This window comes from Liolophura sinensis, chromosome 2, assembly GCF_032854445.1.
Source record: "Liolophura sinensis isolate JHLJ2023 chromosome 2, CUHK_Ljap_v2, whole genome shotgun sequence".
NCBI lineage: Eukaryota > Metazoa > Mollusca > Polyplacophora > Chitonida > Chitonidae > Liolophura > Liolophura sinensis.
The window spans coordinates 8,499,496-8,515,494 of NC_088296.1; the positions used below are offsets into that span (position 1 = coordinate 8,499,496).

The 15,999-nt window shown below is 40.1% G+C and overlaps 1 protein-coding gene across 5 annotated transcripts in view; it reads right to left on the reverse strand.

Moving 5' to 3' along the window:
* Positions 1-11,684: 11,684 nt before the first annotated feature.
* LOC135462920 (uncharacterized) overlaps positions 11,685-15,999 on the reverse strand; it is a 35,675-nt gene continuing 31,360 nt past the window's right edge. For 4 of the 5 annotated variants that reach the window (XM_064740230.1, XM_064740228.1, XM_064740229.1 and 1 more), the window contains 4 exons: positions 15,619-15,696; positions 14,092-14,160; positions 13,047-13,140; positions 11,685-12,582 (listed from right to left, as the gene is read on the reverse strand). In XM_064740230.1, the coding sequence (XP_064596300.1) occupies positions 12,390-12,582; positions 13,047-13,140; positions 14,092-14,160; positions 15,619-15,696 (434 nt within the window). In that variant the 3' untranslated portion in view covers positions 11,685-12,389. Of the gene's footprint in view, positions 12,583-13,046; positions 13,141-14,091; positions 14,161-15,618; positions 15,697-15,999 lie in introns of those variants that run through there. The other variant, XR_010443506.1, reaches the window with a different exon arrangement.

A 15,999-nucleotide genomic window follows, 5' to 3' on the forward strand; every position in this document is an offset into this window, starting at 1 on the left:
TGATAAGTAACTGGGGCGTTTTTCATCCCAACAAGCATGACTCGGAACTGATAAAAACTGTCTTTCTTTGGTTTTGTCCGTCAGTGGTACTTACCAATACCTTTTTTAAGAAATCTATTCTGCTGACAGTTTTAGCTTTCCCAATATTGTCAATAGAATTCTCTATGCGTGAAATGGGGTATGAGTCATCCTTGGTTACGGTAATCAACGCACAGCCTGATTGAGCCACCTGGTTTGGGAAAAAGCACAATCGGAGAACACCATTTACTCTGACTTGGTTCAGTGATGCTATTCTCTATCATGTATTCAATTTCATGTTTTACCATCTGGACCTTCGTAGGACTAAGCCGGTATGGCTGCTACTTGATGGTGATGACCTGACATCCAGGTCATAGGTTGTTGCCTTGGTACATCCTGGTACATCTGAACACAGGGTCAGATATTGGTTCAGCAACTGGCCAACATCTTCTCTCTGGCTTTTAGGCAATTGATTCAGAATTCAATCGAGATTCTCCAGAACCGAGAAGTTTTCTAACTTTGGATTCAAAAGGGCCACTTGATTGGTGCCTAAATCACAAGTGTTTTGTTCTTCATGGTTATCAGGTTGAGCTTCCGTAAGTTAACTATGACCATTGGCTGGTCCAATCTTTCATGGTATTCTTTTAACATGTTAATGTGGCAGGGCCCCTTGCCTTCTATCCGAGCAGAGGTACTGATGACGTAATATACCTCATTGGCCCCTGGGGATGAGGTAAAAGGTACCAGAAGAGTATCAACTTCCCCTGTTTTGCAGCTCATGGCCTATCTCACAGGCCGATATTCACGTCTCGCGGAACTTGTAGACATAATTAAGTACACTGGTTTCCTCTGTGGCACCGATTATTCGTTCTTTTATCATACCGAGGGGACCTCTCCCTTCGTAACCATACACCAGCTGAAAGGTCCTAAAACCCGTAGATGCATCTGGAGCGTTTCTGGTAGCAAAGAGCACGAAGGGAATTCCTTTGTCCTAGTCTCCCTGGTATTCAAGACAATAGGCTCCCAGAGCATTCTTGAGTGTTTGGTGGTACCGTTCCAAGGCTTCCTGAGACTGCGGATGGTAAGCAGTGCACTTCAGCTGTTTCACACCCAGGTCGTGCATGACTTCTTGGAAGATACCTGACATGAAATTTGATCCCTGGCCCATTTGCAGTTCTTTGGGTAAGCCGTATCTCGTGATGTACCTGACAAGAAATTTGAAACCCCTTGTCCGTTTGCAGTTCCTTGGGGAAGCCATGCCCCGTGATGAACTGGATGAAGGCATCTAGAACTTGCGGCGTTGTTATCTGGTTGAGCGGTATCGCCTCCGGAAATCCGGTGGTTATATCCATAATGGTCAGCAGATATATGTAACCTGATTTGTTTCTATGTACCGGCCGAACGTAATCCACTAAAACTCGGCTTAATGGCTTTTCATTGGCCGGAATGGGTATAAGTAGAGCCGGCTCGGCTGGGCCTTTCCGGTCATTTCCGATCATTTGGCAGGTGTGACAAGTTTTGCATAACTTCACGATGTCACGATGAATGCTTGGCCAGTAAAAATGACGACTGATCTTTGCTTCTGTTTTCCGGATGCCCTGATGCCTACCCATGGGAAATTCATGGGCCATTCGCAATATGTCTTGTTGGTGTGATGGAGGAGAACTCACCTGGTGAATAACTGCCCACACTTCATCGGCTGGTGATTGCTTCCATTAGCGCATCAATACATCGCCATCCAGATAATATCTCCAGGAACCTGTTCGATTTCATCCAAGGATAGGGCTGTCTTCCCTATTTCACTGAGTTCCGGATCAGTCCGCTGTTCTGCGATAATGGCAGATCTTCATAGTATACCGCTACCGTTTTCCGGATCCTTATCCAACTCTTTAAAGAACGTCTCCGTCCGTATCATCTCCTCCGCCTTTCCAATATCTGCAGAGACTTGTTCCTCGGCGTCCATTTGTTTTTTGTTTTTTGTTTCGGGGCACAGGTAATCACACATGAGGGGAAAGTACGTGACTGGTCGTCCTGTAAAGGTAGTTTCAGGTATGTCAACTGGTAAGCTGGAAACATGTGGATTGGCTCAAACTTTTTCCCCTGCTAAATCGCTTCCAAGCAGAAATGAAACTTCCTCAATTGGTAAGGCCTTCACAATAGCCACTGTCACAACTTCACTCACCAAATCAGATTTCAGATGTACTTTCTGTAACGGTATAGGTAGAAATATTTCATCTGTTCCCTGTATTAATGCCTGACAATTTGATTCTGAGACGCTCCTGGGCAGATTTTCCTGCAGCAAAAGGGATTTTTATCCACCGGTATTGCGAGGAACTTTGACAGGAGATGTAACGCTGCCACTCCACACCTTGCCTTCGGAAAGGAAACTGCTGTATCCTTCGTGCACATTCTCTTTATTTTTCGCCACAACGGGCGCCCGATCTTCCAACAATACTTCATTCACCGCCAATCTCTTGTTGAGAGTGACGAACGCTACTGGCTTTTTTGTCTGTTCGCCTTTCCTTTAATAGCCAATATTTTGACCTAAGATGACCTCTCAGTAATAGCATATCGGAGAAACTGATCTGTACATGTCCTTTCCTTGAGTCGGCCTTCCTTTAAATGGTGGTCCAGTTTAATTTTTCTACGGCGTCGAGGCTTCCGCCTCGGGCCCCTTATTAATGTTATTGGTGCACTTGTTGAACGGTCGCTTCGGAGGAAAGTGGGTATCCGTTGAAGTGTGATTAAGTTCATAGTCGTCAGTCATACTTGCAACACATTCAATGTCTTTAATCTTTTGTTCGTCCAGGTGAACTTTTATTTCACTCGGTACAACTGTTTTTAAATTCATCCATAATAATTGCTTCTTTGAGATTTTGAAATGAGTGTTTCATTTTTAAAGGCCTGTACCATTTGTCAAATGCCAGTTGTCTGTTTCTTTAGATTCCTAAACTTCTGTCTGTACGCCTCCGGTACTAATTCATGGGCCGACATCACAGCTGCTTTTACAAATTTCATAATCCAACGACTATTTAATCGACAAAGATGAATATAAGCGCTATGCTTTGCCGACAAATGTACTTTGTAATAGCAGAGTCCAGCAATCTTCAGGCCATCCCAAGCTGATGGTGATCTTTTCCAAAGACAGAAAAAAACTTCTCTGTATCTCGATCCATGAATTTCAACATCAAATGAATGTTTTTGCCTAGATCAAATCCGTAGTGAACAGGGTTTGTATTATAACTAGCTCCTTCAGTTTTCTCTTTGATTTCTATCTCATTTATCCGTAAATTCCATTACCATCTTCCGCATTTCAAATTATTTTCTTTTCGTTCCGGTCCCCGGATTTCCTCTCTTTTCTTTCTTTTGCTTTACTCTGTTTCCCTTTCCTTTTTCTCTGTTCCCTTTCTTTTCTCTCTCCTCTGTTTCCCTTTCCTTTCTCTCTCTGTTCCTTCCTTCTCTTCCCTTTCTTTAACTTCAATTTTTTCATCTTCAGTTGCAGTTTTAAAACTTCAATAGCTGTGCCTGTTGACGCCGTAGTGGCACCGGTCGGTCCCTGATTAACCATAAATGCTTATCTATTGCCTCCACCATTTCACTTTTCTTTAGGCTATCAGTTCAATTTCTCCTTTTCAGCAATGGTTCTTAGTTCAGCCTTTTTGAGAGTAGATAATCTACTTACAGTTATCTTCAGAATCTTAAAACACCTCAACATTGAATTCCTCGGTCATTGTTGCAATGTTACAATGTATACAAAGTAGCTATAGACTCACAATCTCACAATAAAATCCTGTTTGACCGTATGCTTACAAAGTGCTACAAGTGTTGCAACTTCGCCCTCAGTCACGTGACTAAGCCGCGCTAAATTTGGTAAAATGAAAGGATTATGATTAATTCATAGAGCCTCTCTAAGATACCAGGGACATGACATCATTTGATTCAGCAGAATAAAATTAACTGAGAAATGTCTTCAGAGAAATATATGAATAATCTGTTCATTTCCACGAATATTACTACATCAAGGACCAGTACTTTATCTGCAAAACTGCACGCAAACATGTGTACTGAAAGCGTATGTTGTAACAGTGTCTAACCTATGTATTTTTTTAAATTAGTATATACAGCGGTCGCCCAAGCGCAGCGTAATGACCGAGGAGCATCTCACCAATGCGGTTGCTGTGAGCTCAAAGCCCAGCTCATGCTGGCTTCCTCTCCGCCCTACGTGAGAAGGTCTACAGCAACCTGCAAATGGTCGTGGGTTTCCTCCAGGCTGTGCCCACCATAATACTGACCGCCCTCATATAAGTATAATATTCTTGAGTATGGCGTGAAACACCAATCAAATAAATAAATAAACATACAGATCACCAATGTGAGCCTCATGTATTTTATAAAACAAGTATATTTACATTAGCTTTTAAATTTTCTACAAAGATTAAGAATGACTACTTACGATAGCAAAACTGTACATCTGTTCCCGGCACCGCCGCTATGTCGATATACCCTTTCTGACATTTGCAAATGTTTTTAGAATCGAGCTCTGTCCCATATCCACATTTTGCGGCGCGGGCTTCAGCATGCAAAGCTGTAAAAAGGAAGGTGTGATAGCAATGATCGTCAGTTTCATCTCCACTAGCCACTGTGGTATAAGTGAAATGTTATTTAATATAGCGTAAAACTCCAGCCAAATAAGCAATGGATAAATAAACAAAAACACATGTAGAAGAAACTCTTTCACAGCATTTCCTTAAAACAGCTTGACTACATTTATTTGTGAATAGTGCATGTGCAAACAAACCCCGATGGCTTCTAGGGTGCAGGAATACGAAATACTAATCCATGTCTAATTGTGTACATCGTACATAAATGTGTACGTTACACATGCCAGAGAATTGTTACTTTATGGTCGTTAGGTGCAACCTACCTGCTTTAGCAATAATCAAGACGGTGATGCCTAAAACATTCAGCTTTCCCCATCCCTGGGGGAACGTCGAGCTAGGCATACTGCACCCTTTGGTTGCGACTGCACAAGGTTATCCTTAGCTGGACCAAACTGGTAAACACAAAAAATACATGGTTCACGCTGTCACACTGACTGTATACATATGCCTTCTATCCTATGACTGTAGTACAGACGTTCAAGACATACTTGATGCTTTAAAAGAGCAAGCTCTAACTTCCTCGCTTGGCGTTCAGCATGAAGCGGAGAGTGCAACAACTGGCTGACCCGTATCAGTACAATGGCTCGGGCGGGGCGGCTTCTTTACCTTCGGTGAGTCGTCTCAGTGAAGCATCACTAGATAAAAAAGCTGTGGAAATCCGTCCTGTAACAAGGAGGCACATTGCATACACCCTAAGGATTCCTTCGTCGTCATATGATTAAAAAACTGTTGAGTACGACGTCAAACCCCAAGCACTCACTCACTCATACCTGACGCTATTACGTTGACTGTATACTCTACGTGGGAAAGTCTATGTAGCAACCTGCGGATGGTCCTGGGTTTCCCCCGGTCTCTGTTCGGTTTCCACCCGCCATAATGCTGGCTGCCGTCGTGAAAGTGAAAAATTCTTTACTACGGTGTAAAAACACCAATCAAATCAATAAATACATGAATTACACAGATGTTTTGTATCCTAAGCTAGTAGTACAGAAGACATACCTGACGCTCTCACACTGACACTACACATATGTCCTCTATCCCAAGTTAGTGGTACAGACAAAAAAAAAACTTCAGTCTGGGACACGCAATCATTGGTGGTAACCCTTTCTGCTGACGTTGAATTTGAACATATGCGCAATGTATAACTGTGTACCGGTATATATGCATACAGCATATTAATGACTCGAGGGCTATCGAATTTGAATGTCCTTGTCTCGTGGAATTGTTTGGGCGTAGTATTCCTGTGAAATAAGTAAACTTTATGCATGTTTTGTCCTGCACGCTGGGAATAGCAACACCACAGGCTTAAATCATCACTTCCTGCTTGAGAAAGTATATTTCAAAAGAAAAGAAAGTTTTTAACAACATTATTGTATGTGTAAAAAATTTCCGCATCCGTGGGCTGTACATGTGCATACATCAACATGGCATATTTTAATCTAAATTAATTCAGAAATTGCTGACGCCACGTTGTTTGCTTGGCACATAGGAGTAACTACTTTTTTTTAAATGTGCCATGCAGGACTTGTGCCTAAGTACCGTACTGTGCATGTATGTAACAGTGTACCTGTTATGTGCCGATGTTAAAATTCTAAAACCTGGTGCACTACTCCTTACAGCGTATATTCCACTCAGTACGTTCGTGTTACATAAACAATGCACAGAGATCTCGAACAATGTCGAGGTTGCATTGACGCAACATGATTCTAACCAACACCTGAAGACATTTTATAACGAATTTTAATTAAATAGTTCCCCCCGAGTGACAGTGGTGAGGCTAAGTCTACACAGGCCCACATGCGCTGCAGAGAATCCATACGTCAAGATTATCTAGTTGTCACGGTCATGCGAAACAAGCGTAGAGAAAGGCGCATGCGCTGTAAGGTGTATGAATGTGATAAAAATAGATATGTGTAAGGTTTTCAACTCTAAGTAAATGGTTAAAATTTGAAGCATGTTTAATTCTAAAACGTATTTTATTTCTTTTTTTTTTTCAGCCAGTGTGATATGCTGCCAGTTCAAACCTGTGACAATGTCAAAATAAAAATGTGACCGAAATAATAATTAGATGGTGTAAATACGTAATATCGGTCATCAAATGAAGATTTTCAATATCGGCATGGCTATACACCACTGTCAGTGCTTCAGTGTCAGTAATACAAAGCCCCATATAGTTCTATATGTGGTTTTTCTTTCTTTTGGTATTGTTTCCTGCTCAGTGATCGACGTACTGAAACAGCGACGTGCTCAAAAGGTGACGTGTGGAAAAAGTGACTTGCTCAAAAGGTGACTTGCTCAAAGGGCTACGCACGTGGTCGACTTGGGGTACTTTGATGAAGGCAATTCGCATAGATGAAAGACTTTTTAAGAGGCATGTGGAGTTAAAAAAAACAAACAAACAATCCAAAAATCAACAACAGCAACAACAACAAAAGCAGCAAAATACAAAAAAAAAACACACACACACACACGCTATATTTGTCATTACTTTCCATGAAATATGCATCTACCTCCGGTGGTTTTAAAGTAAACCTCAGATGCATCACATTTGGATGTGGTTTGCAGTCAGACCGATTAAACAACGATTGACACTTTTAACTTTCGCGTTATCCCCATGAGAATAGCTGTGTCATGAATCCTAGTTTTTAAAGTCTCCTATCTGATTAGAGAAAAATATTTTGAAAGTAAATTCTATCAGCAAAAAGAGGTATTTTTTAAACTCGCGGGACACCGAATCGTAACAGAGTCGTTGTTGTTGTTTTACTTCGACTGACTGCAGTGAAGGTAGAAATTCAAAAAAAAAAGAAGAAATTATTATGTTGATGTGTTTGAAGCCAATCTAACGGTTATCATCAAGGATTCATGTTTATTTTCGATAGTTATAACATTGTACACGATTTGAATACTGATTTCACCCAGTCGCCTAGTGCATAGCCTGCGTCTTTCTAGTTGAAAACGACTGCTTCTCTTCGCATTATTTTGTCCTATTTTTTATACTTGATATGCCTTCTTGGTTTTTTTTTGCTTGTTTTGTGTTAAAAGTCTTTTGCGGAATTGGCTTTGCATGTGATTATTGACCTGGGTCGTCCATCTTTATTGACGGTATACAGTTGATATAATGGTGTTAAACGCTGTTTGTAAACTGATCTTGCGATTCTTAAACCAGAACGTCCAAAATGGTTAAGGTTAAAGTCACAGTGTCTGTTTCGATGCTTCTTTGGTGTCATGTATGTAAAGGATGGAAAGAGATGTTTTCCAAGCCAACGACACCACAGGTGCATGTAAACAAAAGTCATACATCTCTAGTTCAACAATGAAGAGTGTCGGCAGAGTAGAGCTCTATATATGCCCGTAGGCGCACCATCAGGATAAGGAAACTGTATCAGACTCATTCTTAACCTCCAAACAGATTATTTATTTTATTACTAAGAGTTGTCTTAGACCTTGATGGCAAAAGTGAAAATTAGCATTTCAAGTGTGTAATGAAAGTAATGTAATGTCTGTATCGGACAATTATTGTAGACTACGTGTGTCATATTTGAAGTAACTATTTACAATTATCTATTCTTATGGTTTTAGTGATTATCGAACCGGCAACTGGCATTTAGCTTTAAAGTTGAATATCGGACCGGTGTCGGTAGACTAGCATCTGACTTCACAGCTGAATATATCGAACAGGTACCCGGGAAATGGCAACTACCTTCACAGCTGAACATCGACTCGGTATCAAGAGACTGGCAAATGTTAATGTTTTACCTGTCACCATGATGATTCAATATTACTTTTCAGTGTTATCCTGTGATAACATATTTTAGCTTTTAGTTAAAATTGGATACAAGAGTCAGAATTGCATTGCCAATGTTATCCTGCGATAAAATAGTTTAGCTTTCAGTCAATATTGGGTATAAAAATCAGAATTACATTGTCAGTGTTATCCTGTGATAACATATTTTAGCTTTCAGTCAATATTGGATATAAGTGTCAGAATTGCATTGCCAATGTTATCCTGCGATAAAATATTTTAGCTTTCAGTCAATATTGGGTATAAAAATCAGAATTACATTGTCAGTGTTATCCTGTGATAACATATTTTAGCTTTCAGTCAATACTGGAAATAAAAATCAGAATTACATTGTCAGTTTTATCCTGTGTTAATATATTTTAGCCTTTAATTAATATTGGCTATAAGAAACAGAACTGCATTGTCAGTGTTATCCTGTGATAACATATTTTAGCTTTCAGTCAATATTCCCTATAAGAATGAGAATTACATTGCCAATGTTATCCTTTGTTAATATATTTTAGCCTTTAATTAATATTGGCTATAAGAAACAGAACTACATTGTCAGTGTTATCCTGTGATAACATATTTTGGCTTTCAGTCAATATTCGCTATAATAATCAGGACTACGTTATCAGTGTTATTCCGTGATAATATATTTTAGCTTCCAGTCAATTTTTGCTATAAGAATCGGAAAGTGGTGTTAAAACAGTAGTCTGTTCATATTACTTTATATTTTAGCCTTGAATTATTTCAGCGGATAGGCCAAATTATTAGAGTGTACGCCTTAGAAGGGAAGTAACTCTTTACGCAATGTAATAAATGCTGACGTTTAACATCCTCAAGATGTGTTGGTTTCTCAAATACACGAGTTTGTTTCAAGTACATGGATGTATTTTAGAAATACATACATTATTTTAGAAATATTTATATTTGTCGCATAAATGCCAAAATTTATTCCCACTATATCATGTGACCTGACAAAAATGTTAGACCTGTTAAAGCTATTGCGAGATCCAATTTACTATAGCATTCGCGTCTAAAGAGACAAACGATGGAGAGAAGTGAAGAGCGGACTTGGGCGAGGTGTCGTTTGAAGACAGTGAGATAAGTGATCGGTAAGTTAATGTCGTTCACGCGTTACATGAAACAGGAGGAGTGTTTTTACCTTCAGCGACAAGAGTTTCCCGGAAAATTCTAAGTACGACGTTAATCCCCAAAATAATTCATTCATTTATTCGGAAGAGTTTGAACTCGAAACCCCCCTCTAAATTGCCAGATACTGTAATAGTTTCATTTTACTGCTCAGGGATGTCTTTGATATTCTGGCAAAATTGAAAATCTTTGCTTAAGTTCAAATACATCAGCAGAACGAATTCTATAGGGGAGGGCTAAATCTGGTTTAAGTCAAAGAGAGGCTCGTCATCTTGGATCCTGGGGCTCCCGGCATTACAGATTGGTGTCGTCGATGTCAAGTCCAGCTGATGCCGTTTTTTGTTTTTGTTTTCATGGGAAAGTTTTCTAGCAGCATACTGATTATTGTGGGTTTCCCTCTGGCTCTGTCCGGTTTTCTCCCACAACAATGCTGACCGCTGTCGTATAAGAGAATATCGTTGAGTAAAACGATAAATTGCCAGTCAAATAAAAAAATCACCTGACAAGCTCTCTAGAAAGAGAAGCAAATTTTGCAAGCGATTTAACAGTAAAACGTATTTTACGATACGACATGATGATTCATTATCAAACCGGTCGTTATTGAAGTCACTAGTAATGCTATCCAAACACTTAATCACACTTAATCGCCAAGCAGTGGTTCATGATGTCTTACGCGAAGTTCGTATACATTTAATTGTGTGGCCGCAATATGAGGTACACACTAAGCGTATGCATTATGTTAAATATTCGTATGTGACTTTGCCAAAGCTGGAGTCCAATCAATTACTGGCTTTCTCCACCGATACAAATAATCACAGTTATTGCAATGAAATATTCTTGACTACAACATAAGAGTATTTTTTTTTTTTGATTAGTGTTTTACGCCGTACTCAAGAATATTTCACTTATACGACGGCGGTCAGCATTATGGTGGGTGGAAACCCGTGGGGAAACCCACGACCATCCGCAGGTTGCTGACAAACCTTCTCACGTATCGCCGGAGAGGAAGCCAGCATGAGTTGGACAACATAAGAGTAAGCTGTAAAAACGACAGTATATGGTATGTATGTATGTATGTATGTATGTATGTATGTATGTATGTATGCATGTGTGTGTATGTATGTATGTATGTGTGTATTTATACTTTGTGTTTAAGGTCCCACTTAACAATTTTCTCCTCATCTGACCACGAAAAGTAATTAGGTGTCCGTACACATGGTGTGTCTTCTTGTGACAGGGCGAGTCCACGCCGCCGCACTGTTGCAGCCATACAGCTGCCGCCATACTGCTGCCGCCGTACTGTTGCCGCCACTGACGCATCATGCAGAAGACACCAGACATAACACCCACGACATTATACTGACACCAGTCATGTTTCCTTGGTCTTACTTCTCTGTGCTGAGTGCCAGGAGAGGCAATAGCAAGTACCATATTTAAAGTTTTTGGCTTAATCCGCCCAAGGTTTGATCGCAGGTCTTTCGAATTCCAACATGGAAGAGGTAAACGTTGCTACATAAAATGAAAGATAGCATTAGAACTAAATTCAGAGCATCGATGAGACTTTGTAAAAAATTTATTATAAAGCAAATTAGATTAGTTTATTTAGTAGTGAGGAAATATCGGGCCTGAGCAATGAAAATGTCTGTCATCTACTCAAGAATATTTCACTTATACGACGGGGGCCAGCTTTATGATGGCAAGAAATCAGAGTGAGCCCGAGGAAATCTGACGTCCATTTTCAAGTTGCTGGCAGACTTACTCTTCATCTCCTGCATTTTTCTACTGAGGTCGTTTGTAGTCTTACTCAACTGCCATAATAACGCTGCATTCCCAGTACCTTGGGAACCTCCAGCACGGATAAAACAAATACTACAATTGCGATTTATGCTAACTACTCACTTATCGGCGGAACCCATCCATGGCTACTTGCAGCTATACTCACTGTGTGCCGTTATCAGGTTTCCCGACTGGTAGAAACAATTCCGATGCGTATTAGAAAGTGTAACGTCTATGTTTTCCGTGAACACCAGAAACTCAACAAAGAGTTTTTGTTAGGCATCTGCTCCACAGGAACTTCACTATGGTTTATGATACGTTCCCGTCGAAAGGAAGCTGGGTTGCACAGCAAGAGTACATGAGCACGGACAAATGCGAGCATATTTCGACAATGTGCCTAAATGTGACCTTACGGTTTTTTAAGAGGATGCCATGATTTTTAATTCGTCTCATTAAGATTTGCCTCGGGTATCATAAACTGGGCCAATTCTTGGAAATCGAAAATGTACACCCACCACAGACGCAACAGACAGTGGTATTTCTTTCATCAGGCATGAAAATGAATTAGGTCATTGCGAAACAGTTTAGTTTCTCTTGCACCTGGAATGTTTACTGTTTTAACTCTTCTAGTATGTATACAAATTAAGTGTCTAAGACAATTTCATCAAACAAATGCTCCCTAGCGCAGTCGTCGCGCTAGGCTAGTTCAGTGTACAGCGTTAGGCAATTTGCCTTTAATGAATTTTATTATGCAGGAGTGAGCGAAGAAATTACCCCATTTTCCCACCCCTCACCCAACGAAAGAAAGAAAAAAAGACTTTGGAAAATGAGCGTGTTAATATTGTTACATATTTAACAATATTTTCACATGTTTTTGTCCTTCACTGCACATGGCCTTAAGTCGGCGTTACCCCAGGTATTGTAAAATATAAACAAAACAGGCATGTTTGTCCGGCAGCCATGTATACCTTTCCTGCCCACGTCTCCGGAGTATAGTTTTAGCTGAAAGATATTTGGTCATATGTATCGTCCACGCTGTATACGGACTGTGGACGTTCCGTTTCTGAGGCAACTTCCGGGCACGGGCGGTTACGTCGTCTGTTTTCAACCACAAAGTCTTCATTTTCGTAACAGTACTCATCTGTCGCACCAGATTCCCTATGGGTACCATTTTGAGAATGTCGATACCGCCTGCAGGTGAAATGCAAAATTAGTTTTTTTAACTGCTTTTTAAAGACTAACAATCATTTTCAGCTTATTTCGTGAAGACAATTAACTTATTGTTATACTATCATCATACTATTGTTATCATACTTATTTGAAGTCTTCTAAATTACTCCGAAACACATTTTTGCTTGACCAACAAATGTTTGTTTTTTTTTTTTCAAACCCACTCTAGTCAAGATAAGTATCTTGACTAGAGTGAGGGTTTAAAAAAAAAATTGTGGTCAATCTTTTGCATTTTCAAAAAAAAATTCAGAATGTGGTAACAGTACAAGCTGTAAGTAAATGCTCCTTTTTGTCTAGCTTTAAGAAACTGTTGTCAACTTTGGCTCCCGTTGCGAAAAGAAGCCAAATATTCTTTTTTTATTAATCATTCCATGGCAGTGCATTTGAACAGAATTCGTAGAATTGAGTTTATTATTATTACTCACTGAACAACAAGAATAATTGCAACGATAACTATGCCAATGACAGCTTCACCAACTCCTACAGCCACACCAACGGTAAGGGCTCGGTTGTCCAGTCCTGAGAGGAAATATATGAGAAATGAACATCATGTTTTTTATAGCCCAGCCATATAAGAGCTACATTGCACGACTACCTATGGTCTTGTCTTAAACTGTTCATCCGGTAAGTCCCGGCAAATAGATGTGAACCAAAACCCAAGAAATGGCTCGTGATCACACAAAACTGGTCCGTCGACGTCTGTATAAAATCAAAACAGGCACTGCAATATGTGCTTAGGATACGTGAAGATGCTAGTGAGGAGGTAACCCAACGAAACCCGACCGATTCTGATTGCCAAGATACCTGACCACTCGTCTCTCGATGAATCCAACATTTTCAACGTGTGCAAACGACCGATTTGAAAATAATATTAGGAAAAAATCATTACATATCCATACATGTCCACCTCGTGACCTGAACTGCATCTCAGCTACGGTTTTCTCAGCACGTACAGGTAGCAGAGCATTCGACCTTATGAACTGGATAAATACACAGCGTCATTTCCACTATCCCAAAATTTAAACCCTCTCAAAAATAGTGTCTGCCATGCTGGACGCTGACTCAAAAATCGTTATGCCACGAGCATCGCATCGATTGTATTGACTATTTTGGCCCTTGGCTATCCGAAATTCAGGGGCTTGTATAAATCCCGACCGACTGTTCTGGGCTACCGATAAACTGTTCTGGGCTACCCATAAACTGTTCTGGGCTACCCATAAACTATTCTGGACTCCAGAACTGTTCAATTTGATGTTGTTTGGTCTAAATTGATGACTTCTAGAGAGGTGTAAAGTAACTGTTCAACGGTATCGGGTTGCACAACAAACACTGAGACGGCGGTGTTAAACCCTTAAACTTTAAATTTAAGTTAAACGGCAGAAGGCTCATTCTCCACACTGTCCAGTGCATAAGCGTGAACGTGTTATATAGAATAATGAATGCTCATGACTTACCATTAACAAGACTTACCCTTAGAATCGGCATTTAAATCTGACGCTTGAATTTTGCATGGTACTGGGATGTCTGTGGAATGTTCGTCTAAATAGAAGCAAACAATGGCTTCAGACTGTTCTGACTTGACAAGGCATTTTTCTAATGTCCTTTTCATTCCACCCTTTAGTAATTACTTGGTATGGTGAGTATCTGATGGCATATTAATGCCTGGGAGATACTGATGACTTAGCAATGGATAATATATACCGATAACAAATTAATGCCCGGTAACATTCAAACAGAATACACAAAATTTTAAAAAATGAAACACTACGAACAGTGCATTAAGGTCAACTCCACTTTGACCAAATAAAAATTTCAAACGGTACTAAAGGGATGTGCTTATACAAAAATATCAAAATTTGAGGATCCCCCAAACTCACGTGAAAATGAAAATCATTTATGATTCGCCGACAGTTTTTTGTTTATGTGATTAGATTTGTGTGTAGAAACTGGGCAGACCATCCGCAGGTTGTTGGACTGCCTTCTCACGTACGAGCGGATCTGAGTAAACAAGACTGTGTTGATGGTGTAAAAATGTGTAAAAAGCCCACACTCGTGCGAAAATGTTTGTCTATTCCAGCCTAGACTAGTCCGGCATTGGTACATGCATACCACGGGTTAAGCAAGTCGATAATCACAAGACCATGTCCAAACAAAGGAACCTTGGACATCAGTTAAGGCCTTTGTAGCCGTGGGAATTAGCACACAAGCGCGGGGCCGCTCACCATTGCGGTCGCCGTGAGTTAAAGTCCAACTTTATACTAGCTTTCTCTCCTGCCGAACGTGGGAAGGTCTGCCCGCAACCTGGGGATGGCCGTTGGTTTCCCCTAAGGTCTGTTTGATTTTTCCTCCTACATGTATTATAATGTTTTTAGTCGTCGTATCAGTGAAATATTCTTGAATACAGCCTAAAACACCAAAAATAAAAACACCAGCTTTTTAAGCAATGTGTCAGAAACAACATATAGATATTACCCTAAGACTGGCATCATGTATGAACGAGGAAGTCCAACGTTTTGATGTATGAAAGGCAGTTGATATCCATTCCTCTAGAAACACTAACAAACCTTTTTAGGATTCTGTATGGAAATCATTTCAGAAGGCGTCTAATTCGACGTCTCTCTCATGGACTAAAGATTTCACAATGGCCTATTTATCACACAGGTCAACTCTCTTGATTTCAGTGGCAAATGCCAAACTCATTCTGTCCCCGATATCCGTTGCAGATATCCGTTCCAGACATCAATGAATGTCTCGAAAAACATACAACACATGGAGCGCTTTGTAGACAAGTTGCACAATTCAAAATTACCCCCCTTTGCTGCTACAAAATACGAAAAACTTTTTGCAAAATCCAAAACCATCACACGCATAATTGCAGCGCGCTTTTGGATAGAAACTACAGCCATTTTATCAATAAAATAGTATTTTTTTCCGCTTAAAACGTTGTAAAGACATAATATTTTTGTCACAATTGTCACAACTATCACAATCTCTTACCTGAGATTGACGATAATTCAGTTGGTGGCTTCATTTTGTCCGGTATCTGGGTACTCATGGTAGTCGAAGAGATATCCGCTGCAAAATACAGAAATAATTACTTCGGACCGAAAGCCTGGATGAATTCAGTTATTTACAACAACTACTGAAAAGTCCTAACTGGCAACTTTCATCACTACATTGTCACATCTGGCAGCTTCGTACTCTTCCCACAGCATTGTCTCAGCTCGCAACTCCAGTAGAACAGTCAGTGAAATGTCGCAACTGGCAACTCCGTACTTTTCCCACATCATTGTCTCAGCTGGCAACTTCATACTTTTACCAATGTAATGTCCTGACTGGTAGCTCAGTACATTTACCACTACACTGTCTCGACGATTA